The sequence below is a fragment of the Peromyscus leucopus genome, chromosome 16_21 (assembly GCF_004664715.2).
Source record: "Peromyscus leucopus breed LL Stock chromosome 16_21, UCI_PerLeu_2.1, whole genome shotgun sequence".
Classification (NCBI taxonomy): Eukaryota; Metazoa; Chordata; class Mammalia; order Rodentia; family Cricetidae; genus Peromyscus; species Peromyscus leucopus.
Window position 1 is genome coordinate 41,166,414 of NC_051084.1, and position 16,382 is coordinate 41,182,795.

At 46.0% G+C, this 16,382-nt stretch overlaps 1 protein-coding gene across 1 annotated transcript in view; it reads right to left on the reverse strand.

Moving 5' to 3' along the window:
• Positions 1–7,886: 7,886 nt before the first annotated feature.
• The window catches only part of Rfx8 (regulatory factor X8), a 64,478-nt gene continuing 55,982 nt past the window's right edge, over positions 7,887–16,382 (reverse strand). The window contains exons 13-15 of the mRNA XM_028865765.2: positions 14,964–15,078; positions 12,308–12,627; positions 7,887–8,241 (exon numbers count right to left, since the gene is read on the reverse strand). Coding sequence (XP_028721598.1) covers positions 8,047–8,241; positions 12,308–12,627; positions 14,964–15,078 — 630 coding nt within the window. The 3' untranslated portion in view covers positions 7,887–8,046. The remainder of the gene's footprint in view (positions 8,242–12,307; positions 12,628–14,963; positions 15,079–16,382) is intronic.

The window sequence follows — 16,382 nt, forward strand, 5'->3', positions numbered from 1 at the left end:
TTTTCTACAAGTCTGTGCATGTCCTGGAGCCTAAAGATACCGTGGATGGACAGTGTAGTTTGATTTTCCCCCGGAAGTGTTTTGCTCACTCCATGTTTTCCCACTGGATAGTGTAAACTAATTACATCTAAAGGTCTTTCTGATCGGGAAAGACTTAAGGTGCTTTCGGTCTTGGAGCTTCTGTCCTTCTGTCCTTCTCTTGCTTACTTTTGTGCTTCACTGATTTTTTTCCCCAGTGCTGACATACTTTGATTCTTTTTATACCTTCCTTTGTAGGTCAATCCCTTTCAAACCAAAGACACCTTTGCCTTGATTGCACACACCCATCTCACTCGTTTGCACCCTCTGACCTTGTGTAATTAATGTCACCCATTATATCTTTTGGTATTGTATAGACACCACTGTTTTCTTAGCTCTGGCTATTTGTTCTTGTCTTTTAATTTCTTTTTAAAAAGATTTATTATTATTATTTTATTCCTGTCTTTGGGAGTTTACATGCACCATGTGTTGTTCTGGTGCTTATAGAAGCCAGAAGAGGATATGAGATCCCTCTGGGACAGTTACAGGTACTTGTCAGTTGCATGCTATGGATGCTGGGAACTGGACTCAGGTCTTCTGTAAGAGCAGCCAGTGTTCTTAACAAGCAAGCCATTTGCCTGGGCCTTCTTGTTAACATCTATAACTGAATTAAATGTGATTTTTGCACTATACCAGTATCATAATATTTATAGTTGTCTGTGTGTTTACATTATTGTCTTACTCACTGTTCTATTGCTGTGAAGAGACACTGTGACCATGGCAACTCTTATAAAAGAAAACATTTGATTAGGGCAGGCTTACAGTTCAGAGGTTCAGTCCATTATCATTATGGCAGGGAGCATAGTGGCATGCAGGTAGACACAGTGCTGAAGAGTAGCTGAGAGGTCTACATCCAGACCCACAGGCACAAGGAAGAGAGAGAGCCACTGGGCCTGGCTTGAGCTTTTGAAATCCCAAAGCCCACCCCAACTTTCCCCAACTTTCTCCAACAATGCCACAACTCCTAATCCTTCACCATTCCCTAATGACCAAATCTGTGAGCCTATGGGGGCCATTCCTATTCAAATTACCACACTTAGCTACCAAGCTTTATACTTTGGTCTGATTTCCTGTGGCTGTCCAGTGTCTTTGTATGAACTCACTTTAGCATTTCTTGTAACCCGGTGTAGTGGTGACACCATCTTTTGCTTTGTTTACCCTGAAAACTCTTTTTTTCCCCTTTATTTTTGAAGGGCAGTTTTCCAGATGTGGTATCCCTTTTCAATTATATCCCTTATTATTCTGAATATAAACTCTCTCCCTTTTGGCCTGGGATGATCCCTGAGAATCTTCCAATAGTTCTATGGGGGGGGTCTCCCCTATGCGTGATGAGTCATTTTTTATTTAATTCAATTGATTTTACTGCTTCCAAAATTTTTTGTCTTTTGACAGTTCAACTGTAATGTGTCCTGGAGTGAGCTTCTTTAGGCTCATGATGTCAGAGTCTGTTGCTGAAAGTTTTCCTGTGTCCCACCCAGTCCACAGCCACTCAGACCCAAGTAAACACACAGAGGCTTATATTAATTAAAATTGCTTGGCCATTAGCTCAGGCTTCCTACTGACTAGTTCTTACACTTAAACTCAGCCCATTTTTGTTCATCTAAATGTCGCCATGTGTTCCGTGGCTTTACCTGTGTGCCATTACATGCTGCTCCCTGGACAGCGGGATGGTGTCTCCTGACTCAGCCTTCCTCTTCCCAGAATTCTCCTTGTCTGCTTATCCCACCTATAATTCCTGCCTGGCTACTGGCCAATCAGCATTTTATTAAGCCAGTGTACAAAAGTATTATCCTACAGCAAGAGTCCACTGGGCATCTTAAAGTGGGGTGTTCATTTCCTTTTGCAGATCTGGGGAGTCCACAGCTATCTTTTAAGTAAGCTTTGCACACACCTCTTTTTCTCTTTTCTTTCTGGGGTCCCTACCGTGCATTTACTGTTGCCTCTTACGGTGTCAAATGAGTCCCCATCTCTTTTTTCTTGTCATTTATTTGTCTCTTGTCCATCTTGGTTGGTCCTCAAGTATGCTTATCATTCCATGTTCTTGATCAAGTGTGATGAACTTCTCTGGCACATTTTTTACTTATTTAGTTACTATGCTTTCAGCTCTAAATATTCTGATTTTTGCTCTCTCTTTGTTAATACAGGCTTATTTGATGATATTGCTTCTTTTATGATTTTTGATTATATAGAAATTCGGTTACATAGGTATATTAAAATACTTACTGTTATTACATATCTGATAACAGACTCACATCCATAGTATGAAAAGATCATTTGTCATTCAACAACAGACATCTTCCCACGGAGATAGGCAAATGGCCACCGAGTACTCGAGAAGGTGCTCAGCATTAGTCCTTAGAGAAATACAACTCGAACTGTGATAGGCTACTACGTTCCTTCCCTAGGGCGGCTGCAATCGAACAGGCAGGACACACATGTGAGGAACACGCAGATAAATTGGATTCTTCATCTATTGCTGATGGTTGTGTAAAATGGCGCTGCCACTAGGAAATCAGTTTGGTAGTTCTTCTAATGGTTAGACACAGATGTCACCAGGTGACCCAGAAATTCCACAGCTGAGCTTACGCTGAAGACAAAACGGTCACACGATTGTTGATGGAAGCGTCACTCATCACAGCCTGAACTGGGAACTACTTAGATGATCGTTGTGTGATAACTACAAAGATATATCCATACAATGGAATGTATTTGTCAGTGAATGGCTGTGAGAGGCTGGAAGAAAAGAAGGAACAGTTGTAGTGGGTAGCCATTTTTTTTTTTTTTTTTTTTTTTTTTTTTTTTTTTTTTTTTTTTTTTGGTTTTTCGAGACAGGGTTTCTCTGTGTAGCTTTGCGCCTTTCCTGGAACTCACTTGGTAACCCAGGCTGGCCTCGAACTCACAGAGATCCGCCTGCCTCTGCCTCCGGAGTGCTGGGATTAAAGGCTTGAGCCTCCACCGCCCGGCCTTTCCAACCTTTTGATCTGGAAGTTCCAACCCCCATTGAGGCTTCAGTAATGGTCACGCCTACAAGGCGGGGCCAAGAGAGGACCCTGAAGACCCGAGATCCGGATGCGCCTGCTCTCTTGGTTCCTGGACCTTGGACGCTGGAGGTAGACCGAGCAGAGTTCTCCAGAGAACACTGCTGGACTGTGCTATGTCTTTCCCAGACCCTGCAACCTACCTATCCCTTCATTTGTAAGTTATGCCACTAAATAAACCTCCCTTTTAACTACGTGGAGTGGCTTTAATAATTTCACCAATAAACAATTGCCAGTGCATTTGAGTTTCTTTTCAGGGAAATGGACATGTTCTAAAATTAGATCATGGTAGTAATGAACTATTTTATGTGTTCCAAAGTTCATTGGTTGCACGTGTTCAATAGAAGAATTTTATTGAATATATGTTATGTCTCCAATTTTTGATTAAAAACTGCTCTGGTGCAGACGCTTTGCAAGACTTCTCAGGACAGCCAGCCCATCCTTTCCTCTGATCCATTGGCTTTCCTTGTCTCCTTCGGAGCAGAGTTAGAGAGGCTTACATCCGATTCCCCTGTCCTCAGACAGGCAGGGTGTTCCAACAGAGTATGCGGAGGGTCTGCTTTCAGCCTCCACACCCAGGTGGGTCCTGACATTTGGACAGTTGCCCCGTTTATCCTGAGGTCATCAAGACTGAAACTCAGGTTTACCTGGATTGGTGCAAACAGATACTCCGCCTTCAGCTGCTTTGATTAATCCCTGGATTCTTCTGTCAATTCAATTGAAGTCTTTTAAGAAAGAATGTGTTGTGGTGTGTGTGTGTGTGTGTGTGTGTGTGTGTGTGTGTGTGTGTGTTATAATGCATGTGTCAATGTATTTGGCACTTGCACACACATATAACAGTGTAATATCAGATATCACATTGTGCCAAGTAAGCTAGGTGTCTTAGCCCTAGAATTTTATTTCCTGGGGATTGAATGCAGGCTCTTGTGTGTAGAGGACAAGAGCTCTACTGCCAGGTTACTTCTCCCTTAGAAAACAATATTGATTTGATATCCAAGAATCACTTTAAATTTGGAGCTCCTGACTCCAAGGGTGGCCCCGGACTGTAAGGCAGGGCTACCCACCCCATTCCACTCTTCCTCCTTTCTAGAACCCAGCCTTTCCTTTGTTTTTACCTTCCTCACATCTCTTTTCAAACGGAGGCTCTGCTCCAGTGTCCTTCAGGAAGCCTCTTGTCGCCGCTGGCCTCCTCTGTGGTATTTTAACTTTAACACTTACCACGGAGTAAGTTCTCTGGCTTTGTTTATTGATTCATTGTCTGCCTTTCCCTACCTGGTACATAAGCTTCATTGGACCAGAGGCTTGCTTATTTATTCATGGTACCTGGGAAAAGAATCAATCTATGACAAATACTTAATTTTGGAACATATTGCCATAAATTTTAAATCAAATATCCCTTTCTGGGAAATCTGTCTGCTGCCAGAATGTTAGTGGGTTTCTAACTTATCATCATGAGGGAAAATTTATGTTCCAAGATGTCTGTGGGTGTAGCTATTATTAACCCGGGGAAAGATGTGATATGTCTCTCTTTCTGTAAGCTCCACATTGACAAATGGCGCTGTGCCTTGGGGGAGATTCCTGTCTGTGCAGGGTCTCATCATTATTCCTATTTCCAATTATTGCTCAGGAAAGTACTGTGGCTAGTGTGCATTCCCAGGGAGCCTGTATTTTTGCTGCAGCCTGAGTTTAGTAACCCCCAGCAGAGACACAGGGTCTGCAGAAACTCAGGGTCTTCCCTCTTGTCTGATGTCCTTGAGCGGCAGTTCAGGCTGTCCTAACGACGATTGGGGAAATTGTCCGGCCGTTAGTGGGAGTGATTTGAAGTTCATAAAGTGTGTGGTGGAATGACCTATGGCAGTTCCAGAGGGTGGGCGACCCCCGTGCTCACTTCCGTTAATGCTTTCTCTTTGGCTCTGAGCTCAGCACTATGACTCACTTGGGCCAATGGCACAGGTATAAAACAAAGGTACCCCGCTTGTGTGTTTTCTCTGCTCTCGCCAGAGCTCCCTCTGGATGGAGAATATGCACAGGTTAGCTTGCTGGAAGCTCTCCAGGGGACGGTCAAGTCACCCCAGCCCAGTCAGACCCCAGCAAGCCTGTTAGGGACCACAACTGAGATCCAAGCTCAGTTTAGACCCAAAGCACCCAAGCCACCCATGGACCTTGAGGAATGCTAAGTGAACGGTGGCTGTGAACTGGAGGGTCGTTCATGGCGTTACAGCTGCAAAGCAATGCACAGGGACGGCAGAGAACAAGCTTTGAGCCTCCTCTGCAGATTATTTCTGGCCCTTGGGTAAAAACCCAAAACTGAGGAGTGAGATAGAGAGGTTTCTTGCTTCCGTGTGTGATCAAACAGCAGGAGGCTTCTGTAGTGGGTAGCCATTCCAGCTTTGACCTGGAAGTTCCAACCCCCAATGAGGCTTCGGTAATGGTCACGCCTACAACTTAGTATGTATATATAATACCTTAGATAGAACATATTAAGTATTAAATTTAGGTTCTTTAGGATAGGACACCTTTTGAAATGATCTTTGTAACATCCATTTACCTACGCTCTAGACTTCTCTGGATTTTAGTATGTGTTTCTTGCTTGATATTGTTCGCATTGATTGTAGTTCCATCTTATCTAAGTCATCATCCCTCACTACTCCTGCATAATATTTGATAACCATTCCTTTGTATATAGTCTTGTATTAGGTTAGAACCTTCTTATTTAGACAAAAGGGGGAGATGCAGTGGGTAGCCATTCCAGCTTTGATCTGGAAGTTCCAACCCCCACTGAGGCTTTGGTAACTGTCACGCCTACAATGTGGGCCAAGAGAGGACCCTGAAGACCCGAGATCTGGATGTGCAGTCTCTCTTGGTTCCTGGACCCTGGACGCTGGAGGTAGACGAGCAGAGTTCTCCAGAGAACAACACCAGACTGTGCTACGTCTTCCCCAGACCCTGCAACCTACTTTTCCCTTCATTTGTAAGTTACCCCACAAAATAAACCTCCCTTTTATCTATGTGGAGTGGCCTTAATAATTTCACCAATAGGCTTCCGTATCCCACACTTAGTGTCCAGTGGCGAATTGGACTCCAAGCGTCATCCTGCTAGACCAACAAGGACAGGGCTGTCTGTCTGCTCTCTCCTGCTGAGAACGGCTGCAGGCATGAGGCCAGTGGAGAGAGGTTGATATGACTGCACGGCATCCCCAACTTCCTGCCTGGCTCCACAGAAAGGCGCACTGTGAGTTAAACTATGACACTCCTCTGCTGTGGGGTACTTCTGCCCACACTCCAGGGCATGTGGCCCTAGTGGCTTGGCAAACCTAGCTACTGTCTCTAGGAATCCTTCTGGGTGCCTTTTGGTCCCACTCTCTGGGAACCTCCAGTCCCATCATGTGGACAACCCATCTTAGTAACTGGTCATTGAATTTCCGGTACTGGAGACAGAGCCCGGGATCTTGCACATGTCACACAAGTGCTGCACCACCAGCCACATCCCCAGCGCCTCAATTTCTCTGTTCATTATTATTTTTAAATTTTATTTTATTATTTTTTACATTACATTCATTAATTAATTGTGCATGTTGGGGTAGTCAGAAGAGAACTTGTGGGGGTCAGTTCTCTTCTCCCACCATGTGGGTTCCAGGGATTGAACTCAGCCCCTCAGGCATGGCAGCCAGTGCCTTTACCTGCTCAGCCATCTCATCAGTCCTTATTGTAGCCCCACCCCCACCCCTGATGACTCAGCTACCAACTGTCTGTTTCCATGTGAGCAAACGAGAGACAGACAGAGCCTCTGGATAGCAAGGAGAGCATCGGTGTCTGAATTTGCCTCTAAGAACTTCTGCTTCCAGAGAGCTTAAGAACAGAGATGATGTAGTTACAATGGGGTCTAAAATAGGATTACTTCTAAAACTACTATGATGAATGTTTTTAAACAATCTTTATTTGAAATTTTAACTTGTGTGCATATACATACGCACATGAGTGTAGTGGACGTAGAAGCCAGAAGAGGGTGCTGGATCCCCAGAACTTGAGCTACACGTGGTTGCAAGCGGTCTGACATGGGTGCTGGGAATAGAACTTGGGTCCTCTAAAAAAGCAGCAAGCATGCCCACCTCCTGAGCCATCTCTCCAGCCCCAAGGACAGAAAATTCTAGTGTGACCCAGTTCCTATTTCTTAACATTACTACGCATATAGGAAAATTAAATTCATTTTGTAGGTAAATCTAATTCACTTCATATGTGGAACTAAATGAAATTTAAATCATTTTGCATGTAATAAGAGACCAGTAAAATTTCTCAAGTCATTTCATTTACTCCAAAAAACATGCAAATCATGAACTCTAAAATTCATTTTAAACATCATAGTCAGTTGCAGAAAATATATCTGTATGGCAATGATACACAAAATTTCAACAACTTTTAAGATTCTGCTTCACAAAAGGAACATGGGCGCCTATCGTAGACATTTTTGAATTTACAATTCTACCTCATGTTTTGAAAACTGGGGTAATGAACCAGGCATTTAGTCACTCCAGGGAGTACCAGGAGAACTCAGTGAGCTTCCTCTTGCCTGATCGAGTTTTCTACAAGTTCTGTTTTGGTTGGGTCACAACAAAGGGAAAGAGAAACACCAATTTGTAGTCCTCAAACTGTATCTTTCTCTGGAAACAGCCAATCCTCACTCCTAATGAGATCTCTTACATTGGTCTTCTGTTCTGTCCCCAAAGAGAACTGTCCAACGGGACGCAAAGGAAAAACAAGAGGCAAAAAGAATTATTCTCCAAATTAGTTTATAGTTTGATCAAAAGCAATTCCTCAAAATACATACAAACATAAAGTGCTTCATCTATTATATACATAAAATCTCTCAGATCAATACAAAACTTTAGGATTTAATACATATTTTAAGAATTCAAGCCTGTCTCCTCACGCCCTATTCCAACAAACCACCTGGCATATTCGTGTTGATTTTTCTGCAGTAAGTATTTTCCGAGCTTTGGGGCACGTCAGATATGTGAATTACAAATCTCTGTCCATTGCTGAGGGTGATGAGGGCTTCTTGTCCCACGGGAAGGCTGAGTTTCACCGTGCTCTCGGTGGCCTTGTCTTCTAGCAATACCTGGATGAGCTGCAAGGCAGAAGTGTTTGAAAGGACAACGTTTGTTACTCTAGTCCTGGTTGCAGAGGCCACCCACACGGGGACGTATAGAAAGTGTGTGCATTTACTTTGCTCCTGCTAGGGGATCCTAATTTCTCAGGGGAGTCCTTGAGGTGGAGATTTCATGGGAGGACACCCAGTCAGGGGAAAAGGCAAGAAAGACTCATTGTCAAATGGATTGCCTTTAGGAAAGGGGTGACGGTCTGTAGTTTTCAAGAAACACCCAGGAGCTGACAATTTCCCATAAAGACCCTCCGTCCACCATTCCACAAACATACAATTAGATGTGTGATGTGTGTGTGTGTGTGTGGGGGGGGCTGTGAAACATTTGCCCTCCACTGGTTGAGATGACACTAGATTAAGAAGTAAGGGATTACAGGGGTTCACGGGCTCTAATTTAGCCCTTGTACCCTCTGTCACTGACCTGCCTACACCAGGGGAACAGGGAACAGGTGGGGGTGGGGAGGTGGGGGTGGGGTGGGGTGGGGTGGAGGGTGGGGGTCGGGGGAGCCGGTTGTGAGCCCCTCAGCTCTGGAGGGCTTGGAAAATTTGCAAAGCTCTGAGCATGACTTTAATAAGAGAAATGAGTCTCTTCTTGGTCTGATTTCGTCAACAAATTCCCCATAAGTGAATATACTTTTACAGAGATGTGCATGAGATAAACGTTAGATGCCAAGACTCACCAAAGTGTCTCTCTCCAGCTGCAACAATAACTCCCCTCCCCCCACTGCACCTCAAAATTCTGTCTTTGGGCTAGTGAGATGGCTCAGCAGGTAAAGGCAGTTGCTACCAAGAGCCTCTGAGTTTGATCCCAGAGACCCACGTGGCAGAAGGAGAGAACCAACTCCCTCAAGTTGTCCTCTGACCTGCGCATGAGCACAACTCCGCCCCTCCCCAGGAAAATAAATGTAACAACTCTCTTTATCTTTGCTCCCAGCATTGATACAACAGCCTCGGTCTCTCTCTCTCTCTCTCTCTCTCTCTCTCTCTCTCTCTCTCTCTCTCTCTCTCTCTCTCTCTCTGCTTTAAATCTGAGAACATGAAAGTAAAAACATAATTTGTCTTTAAAAAAAGATTTTCCTTATTTGACGTCATCAATACTTTTGGTTTCTCTCTTAAACATGCCTCGGCATCTTAGACTCTTTGGAATGCCGCCACAGGACTGGCAGGTGGATGTGTCAGTCTGGAATGCTGACTTAGTTGTGATCCTAGGTGCAGGGCAGTGCTAAACTGTTCTGAGAAGGAGGCTGTCACAGATGTGCAGTGCACGGGGCGTTAACTCTCAGCAGATGAGTACAGATGGGACGCGTGGCGGCAGGGGAGGGGGAGGGGGCTTTTTTTGTTGTCGATGATGAGCGCACATGCCGAATAATGAACGCAATGAAAATTAGAGGCGTGTAACTTCTCGGTGTTAGCTTGTTGAAGTCATTACAGCTAATTCAGCAGGCGTGAAGAAACAGAGAGGCTTTAATTAATCTCTAATGCATATTACCTTGGATTATCTGTCATTCATCTGCTTGTACTGCTTTATTACCAAGTTCAATTAAGTTTTTAATATCTTCTCTATTGTTTCCGCCAATTAAACATAAGTCAAACCTCATTGTAATGAACTTCCGGGGAGCTATGGGATTGGGTGGAGTGTTAAGGATGGGTGCTCAGAGCAGGAAGCTTGATGGGAAAATGACAATAACTAGTGGTTGGTTGGACTGTGTTCTAAGGAATTTTCTAAGCATTTTCCAGTGATTGGCTTATTGAAACTTTATAGTCCTATGGAATAAAGCTGCTTGCTCTGGTTTCTCAGGTAACAGGTGAAGAGGCGAAATTCTGGAATTTATGTGCACGAATCACACACTTATCAAGTCACTGAATTTAGAATTAATCCCATCAGTGGAAGGTTCAGCCTGGGAAAGGGTGTGAACCCTGCACTCTGCCAGTTCTCAGTGAGGTGACCTTGGGAAAAATCTCTCCTCCCTTCACACGCCTCAGTTATCTCACATGTAACACACAGCTGGTGACATCCTCTTTCTCATACAGCTGAGTGATGCTCCATGCCTGCTCTCCATTCTGTTCAACTGTGGCTCAGGAGGTGAAAGGTCACCGTTCACCTTGCTGGCTAAGAGCGGGCAGCCAAACTTTGACATGATTCTTCTCTGCCTGGCCAAACTTAACTTTCAAACTTCTGCTAGAACCATCTATGCACTTAAAATTTGGGGAGATCCTACCACTCTCGATACTCTATCACCCTCTATATATGGTTCCTCACCCTTCACCATTCCCCGGAATAAAGAGGGTCGCCATGGTCTATCTTCAGGGACAATCCTACCAAGCTGATCTACCCAGAACCCTTCTGACGTCTGATGTCCCCTCTTAGTGATTTCCATTCACTGACTGCTCCTTGATCCTTATCTATTGTCTCCATGCTTTTGGAGCTGAGCAAGACCCTGTTCAGTGGTCCTTGTACCCACCACAGTGGTTTTGAACAAAGTGTTCCTCATCACTTTTTAATCAATGTCATTGAATGATCCATCTTTTCTTTAACAAATTCTCATGCTGCAGCACACACTCTTCCCGGAAGCTGACTACTACAGCCCAGCACTAATGCTGGTGGTCCCACTGGGTTCTAGAGAATCTCAGAATAGGCTCAGATGGGCCTGCATAGATTACATTCACTCACACAGGAGAAGGCTGCTCTCTTAGGGACACACATTGCAACAGGCTGACTCCTTTGACCACTGTTAAGAATCGTAATAGAAATATCTGATATTTCTGATGGGCTTAGGTGAGTCCTATGAAAGGATCAGTGGCACATTGTTGTAATTCCAGGGATGGGGAGGTGGAGACAGGAGGACCCCGGCCAGCCTAGCTGAATCAGCAAGACCCAGGTCTCAATGAGATACCCTGTCTCAAAATAAAGTTAGACAGCCCTGAGAAATGTCACCTGAAGTTAACCTTCGGCCTACACACACGCACACAAACACACACATACACACATACACCTGTGCACATGTACCCATCCATAAGAACATGCAAATATACACACATTCATACACATACATACACCAAGATAATAACTATCATCATCATCATCATCATCAACATCATCATCATCACTATTATTAAGGGGTAGATTTCAAGTGCCACAATGGGAAATCTCCAGCCCTGGCCTTCCATAGCTAGATTATAAATTAGAATAAACCCTACAAATGATAAAGATCCACAGACTCCCTGTACCTAATGGCAACATTAAAGATGGGCCAATGGCAGGGGCTTCACACCCAATACGAGCAACCAAGGCTAAAAGGTAAAGTTAGACATTATTCACCCCTGTCTTAGACACACTCTGGGTTCTAGGCCACGCGGGTTAAAACAAAAAATCCTGCGGTTAAATACTTCCTCCGCGGTTGGTTTGAATGATGGAATCCATTTTCATGCCCAAGCCCCACACCACCTGGGAGGAAGGGAATCCTCTGCTCCCTTAATAAAAACGACGACGAGGGACCAGTCTATGGGCCGCGGTCCTTTCTCTGCCTCGGGAAGCTGTATTGCTCCCTGCGGCATCTTTTCTACTTTTATTTTAATAGAATATATGTTTCGGACCTCGAGACTCCCACCCCCCATCTTACCACCGAGCTCAGAACGCCCTCATTCCTTGTAACTGCGATACAGTCTCCATTTCCCGTCTCCGTCTCGAAATCCCCTTATCAGTGAGATGGAAGACGGACAGCGGGGTCTCGGGGAGACAACGGCACTCACGGCTTAGTCACACCGCGTGAGCACTGTGGAGGCAGACCCACCTGTCTCCTCACACCAGGCATGCCACTGCACTATACATGTCCCGCCTGGGCTGGCCAGCAAGGGGCGGACAGGCTGTCACAACTGAGAGAGAGTTCTGGAACCCCTCGGCACTGTTCAGTCTGTGTGATCTTTATGAGTTTCCGAAGTATTATGCATTTTTACTAACTCAGTCTGCCTGTCTGCCTGTCTGCCCGCCCCGCCCCCTGTGTGTGTGTGTGTGTGTGTGTGTGTGTGTGTCTACCTTATTGCCTGTGGCGGTGTCCACCAGGAAGCCCAGCACCTGGAGAACCATGCTGCTCACACCCATGGGACTGCAGCTCTGGCTCATGTGTTTCAGCGTCACCTGAGGTGACTCCACACTCCGGCTCATGCCACATTCCGACGTTGGCAAAGTATCCAGAGGGTGGAAAAGGGCCTGGTCCGGCTGGGCGAGAAACTGGTCATCTGACAGCAAGTCCTGGAGACTCCCCAGGTCTTCTTCTTCCTCTTCTTCCTCTACGCACGACTCCAGTATGTGAATCACATATTCCAAAAGCAGCAAGTGAAACAGATGCCAGGCGCCTACATTTAAAAAACATCATAAAATTGAAAAAATGAATACATATGATAGACGGCGGACAGACAGGCATTAGTCAATCTCCACCAAACAGATGGCTTTTAATTCCTCGCTGCCAGAGAATCAACTGAATGGCTGGGGTGGCTGGTGGCAAAGGACCTTTGATTCTAGCAACAATCCACAGGCAAGGAACCCTGCAGGTCAGCCCTCAGAGGGAGAGGGCCGAAGGCTAGAGCTGACTTCATAAGAAAGAACTTAAAACCCATGTGGTGTGAGGCAGGAGAAAAGCACTCCATAGAGGGGTGGGTGCTATCTCTTCTCTCCCAGAGAGAAGTCTGTCCTTGATGTCTGCCCAAGAAACAGAATGGGAGATCTGGCCTGTGCAATCTTTAAAGATACTTCTTAAACAAAGGCAAAACTGTGGCTCGGATGTGATTTATTTAAGTCATTAGGGAGAGAGAGGATGAGGGAGATGTTGCCGATGGATGGAAGGAGAATGGGAATTACTAGGCACAGGGCAGCAGTGGGGACTGGTGATGAGGCGTTTCACAAATAGACGCAGATGTGATCTGTTCTCTGGGCGGTGGTCAGTTTCACACGAGGACACCAGCAATGTGCGCCTGTGTGAGTGGGAACATTAGGGGTTTCAGCTGACTGCAGTTGACAGAGGTGGAAAATGATGAAAGTATATTCCAGGAGCATGGACTCCATCTTCTTAGATCTTCTGTCCACATCAGGTAAGGCTTTTGTCCATTTCAAAGCTTCCACGATTCTCCCTATCCAGTGTTCACCTATCCTTGGTGGATGCAGGGGGTTGGACACTGCTCGTGGGACAGTTGCTGACTTGTCTATATTAAACTTGTTCTGCGATGCCCAGCCTAACAAACCTTGGGGGAACCACAGTCTACGGGAAGAGGGGAAATGGCTGGTGTGAATGCTCTGACTCTGAATGACAGGCAGGGAGGGGAGACGGGGAGAGGATCAGAACTGGGCATTCTTCTGGGCTCACACGTTGGCCTTACGCTACCTCTTTGCTTGGGATGAGTGTTTGCATAAAGTCTGGAGCTCATTAGAAGGGAGTGCCTCATTAAAAATGGGTGTCACCCACATGGCTACCCCTAGCAGCAATCTTCCAAAGAGCTAAAGGGTGTTTGCAAGCGGACCTGGAAAACGGGGTGCCTTCTCCCTGCTCTGTCTATGTGGGGCCAGGGCACCTGACAGCTGGTGGGGCAAGGCCGGCTCTGCCTACTGCGTGGGTTGTAAGAGTGGCTTAGTCTGTTGTGTTAGTTATCCACAGCGGGCCTAAGCACCTGGCAGAGGCAGCCTAGGGGAGGGAGGGTTTGGCTCCCGGTTTCAGAGGGGTCACTCCATCATGCTAGGAAAGGCATGGTGGAGCAGTTCACACCATAACGCACAGACTCCCCTCTCCCCTCTGCTCAGTCAAACCCTCAGTGATGGGAGACACACCACATGCTTTTAAGGTGAGTCATCCTCCCTCAGGTAGTTTACTCTGGAAATGTCTTCACAGACACACCAGGAGGTGCACCTCACCAATCTCCTAGGAGACTCTAAATCCACGGAAGTTGACATGCCATCCGCCCAGTGCCCATGAAAGTGCCCTGGACGTTGCAGGCAGAGGGGAAAAAGAGATACCTGTTCACTGATTTCATCCCAGGAAACTGAAAAACAAAAAGCCCTTCCCCACAACTCCCGTATGCTTCATCCTCATCAGTGACACGGCTGGCTGCCTCGACGGAGAAAGACCAGTTATCGACCAGGAAATCTGCAGCGGCACTCCGTTCTTCCGTCACTGGCACACAGTGGTGGCTTCATCAGAGGCTCTTCCTAACAGTTAAAAACAGTGCTCCAAAGAACGCGTTTCCCCTCCATCTCTGAGCACTTAGAATGTCCCAGTTTATAGCCCAAAAGCAGGGATAGTCTTTCTCCGTGTCCAGCTGGGAGGGAACGAGAATGACACACAGTCCATTTATTCAACGGACAATCGCCTCGCCACCAGCGAACGGATAGCCACGGTTTTCTGTGTCTATGCTGCACGTTATTTAAAATATTAAGATTAGGATGAGTAGATTCCACACGGCAACCGTCAAATTTGTACCATGGTAACATTCCTCTTATTTGTTATTTATCTTATCACGTATCTATTTACTAATATTTATCTAATAAAACATTTATCTACAGCCTTATTATATCTTTGCTTGCTTTTCAGTGTTAGGGCTTGAACTCAGGGCTTTGTACACATTAAGCAAGGGTTGTCTCGGGGAGTCTATTCCCACCAGTGCCATACTGACACCTTAAACATGTCTCCGAGTCTTGAACTTACCAAAACTGTCTCTGTGGCTCAAGGTCATGGCTTTGCTCACAGCGGTGAGAAGGAAATTCCATCTTAGCTGGAAGCCGGCCGCCAGCCTGACAAACTCCTCTTTGCTTTTGCTTGGCTATTATTTTTGTGTGAGAGAGAAAAAAAATCTTGGCATTTACGATAAAATTAAAACAAAACAAAACAAAACAAAACAAAACAAAACAAACCACCACCACCACCACCAAACCTCATGTTTCCAAATGCACATATTTGTCACGAGCAGACATTTTAAAAAGGAGAAAGACGAAGAGGGAGATGGGAGACGGCTGGGTAAGAACGGAGGCGGACTCGGTGTGAGGGCTGTTGACGTGTCTTACCGTGTTCTGTTTTATCATGTTTGGTTGTGGTCTCTTGGAGGCCTGCTCTTTTCTGAAGGGACATGGAAGAGGAGTGGATGGGGGAGAGGGGAGGCGGGGGAGCAGGCTGGGAGGAGTGGAGGGAGGGGACTGTGGTCGGGATGTGTTATACAAGAGAAGACTCTGTTTTCGATTAAAAACAATAAAAGAAAAATCAGAGGGAAGCAGGGGGCCTACTTCCAGTCTTGTAAGGAGGACATACTGGCTGCTTTTGCTGTTCGTCCTGACCTTTCACTTGGACTGGCTCAGAAGCCAGCTGTTGGTAGAGTGCCTGCCTCATAAGCAAGGGGACCTCAGTTGGGTCCCCAGAACACATGTGAGGGAAAAGAGTCCAGCAAGCCTAGCCTCCTGGTGAGTTCTTGGCCAGTGAAGGACCCTATCTCAAGGAATTACCAGGGATGTCCAGGGCCAGACAGCAGCAGCAGACACAAAAGAGACCCTGCCTCAAACACAAGACAGAAGGAGAACCAACTCCTAAAACATTGACCTCTGACCTCCCCACACAGGCTGCATACTCACCTGCCACCTCCTCCCACCCTGCCATAACTTGTTTACAGTGTTTTCAGGGAAGTGGTGGGGTGGGGGGGGTGACTCTGTCTCAAGAATAAAAAGGTGGACAGTGTCTGAGGCACAGCATCAACGCTGTCCTTTGGCCCGTACACACATGTAAACACACTGTCCCATCCACACACAGATTTGCAGCCTCACATCTCTGCCTCCATTTGTCTCCTCTGCACTGAATCACTTTTTGAAGGAGTCCCCTTTGATTCCAGAAGCAACATGTGAGGTGGGGTAGCCTCTGTGACAAGAAAGACTCCCTCTCTGCCCGCAGGCGGTAGCAGCCTTCTTATGACTGACTAATTCTGACCAAACCACAGTTTGATCAAGGCTGATTAATTATGCATATTTCTTAGCCACCTCCCCCCACATCTTTACCCCAATATTCTTACCCCATACCCTTACCCCCACATCTTTACCCCCACATCCTTACCCCACCCAGTTCTGTTCTTTCCCTATATAATCT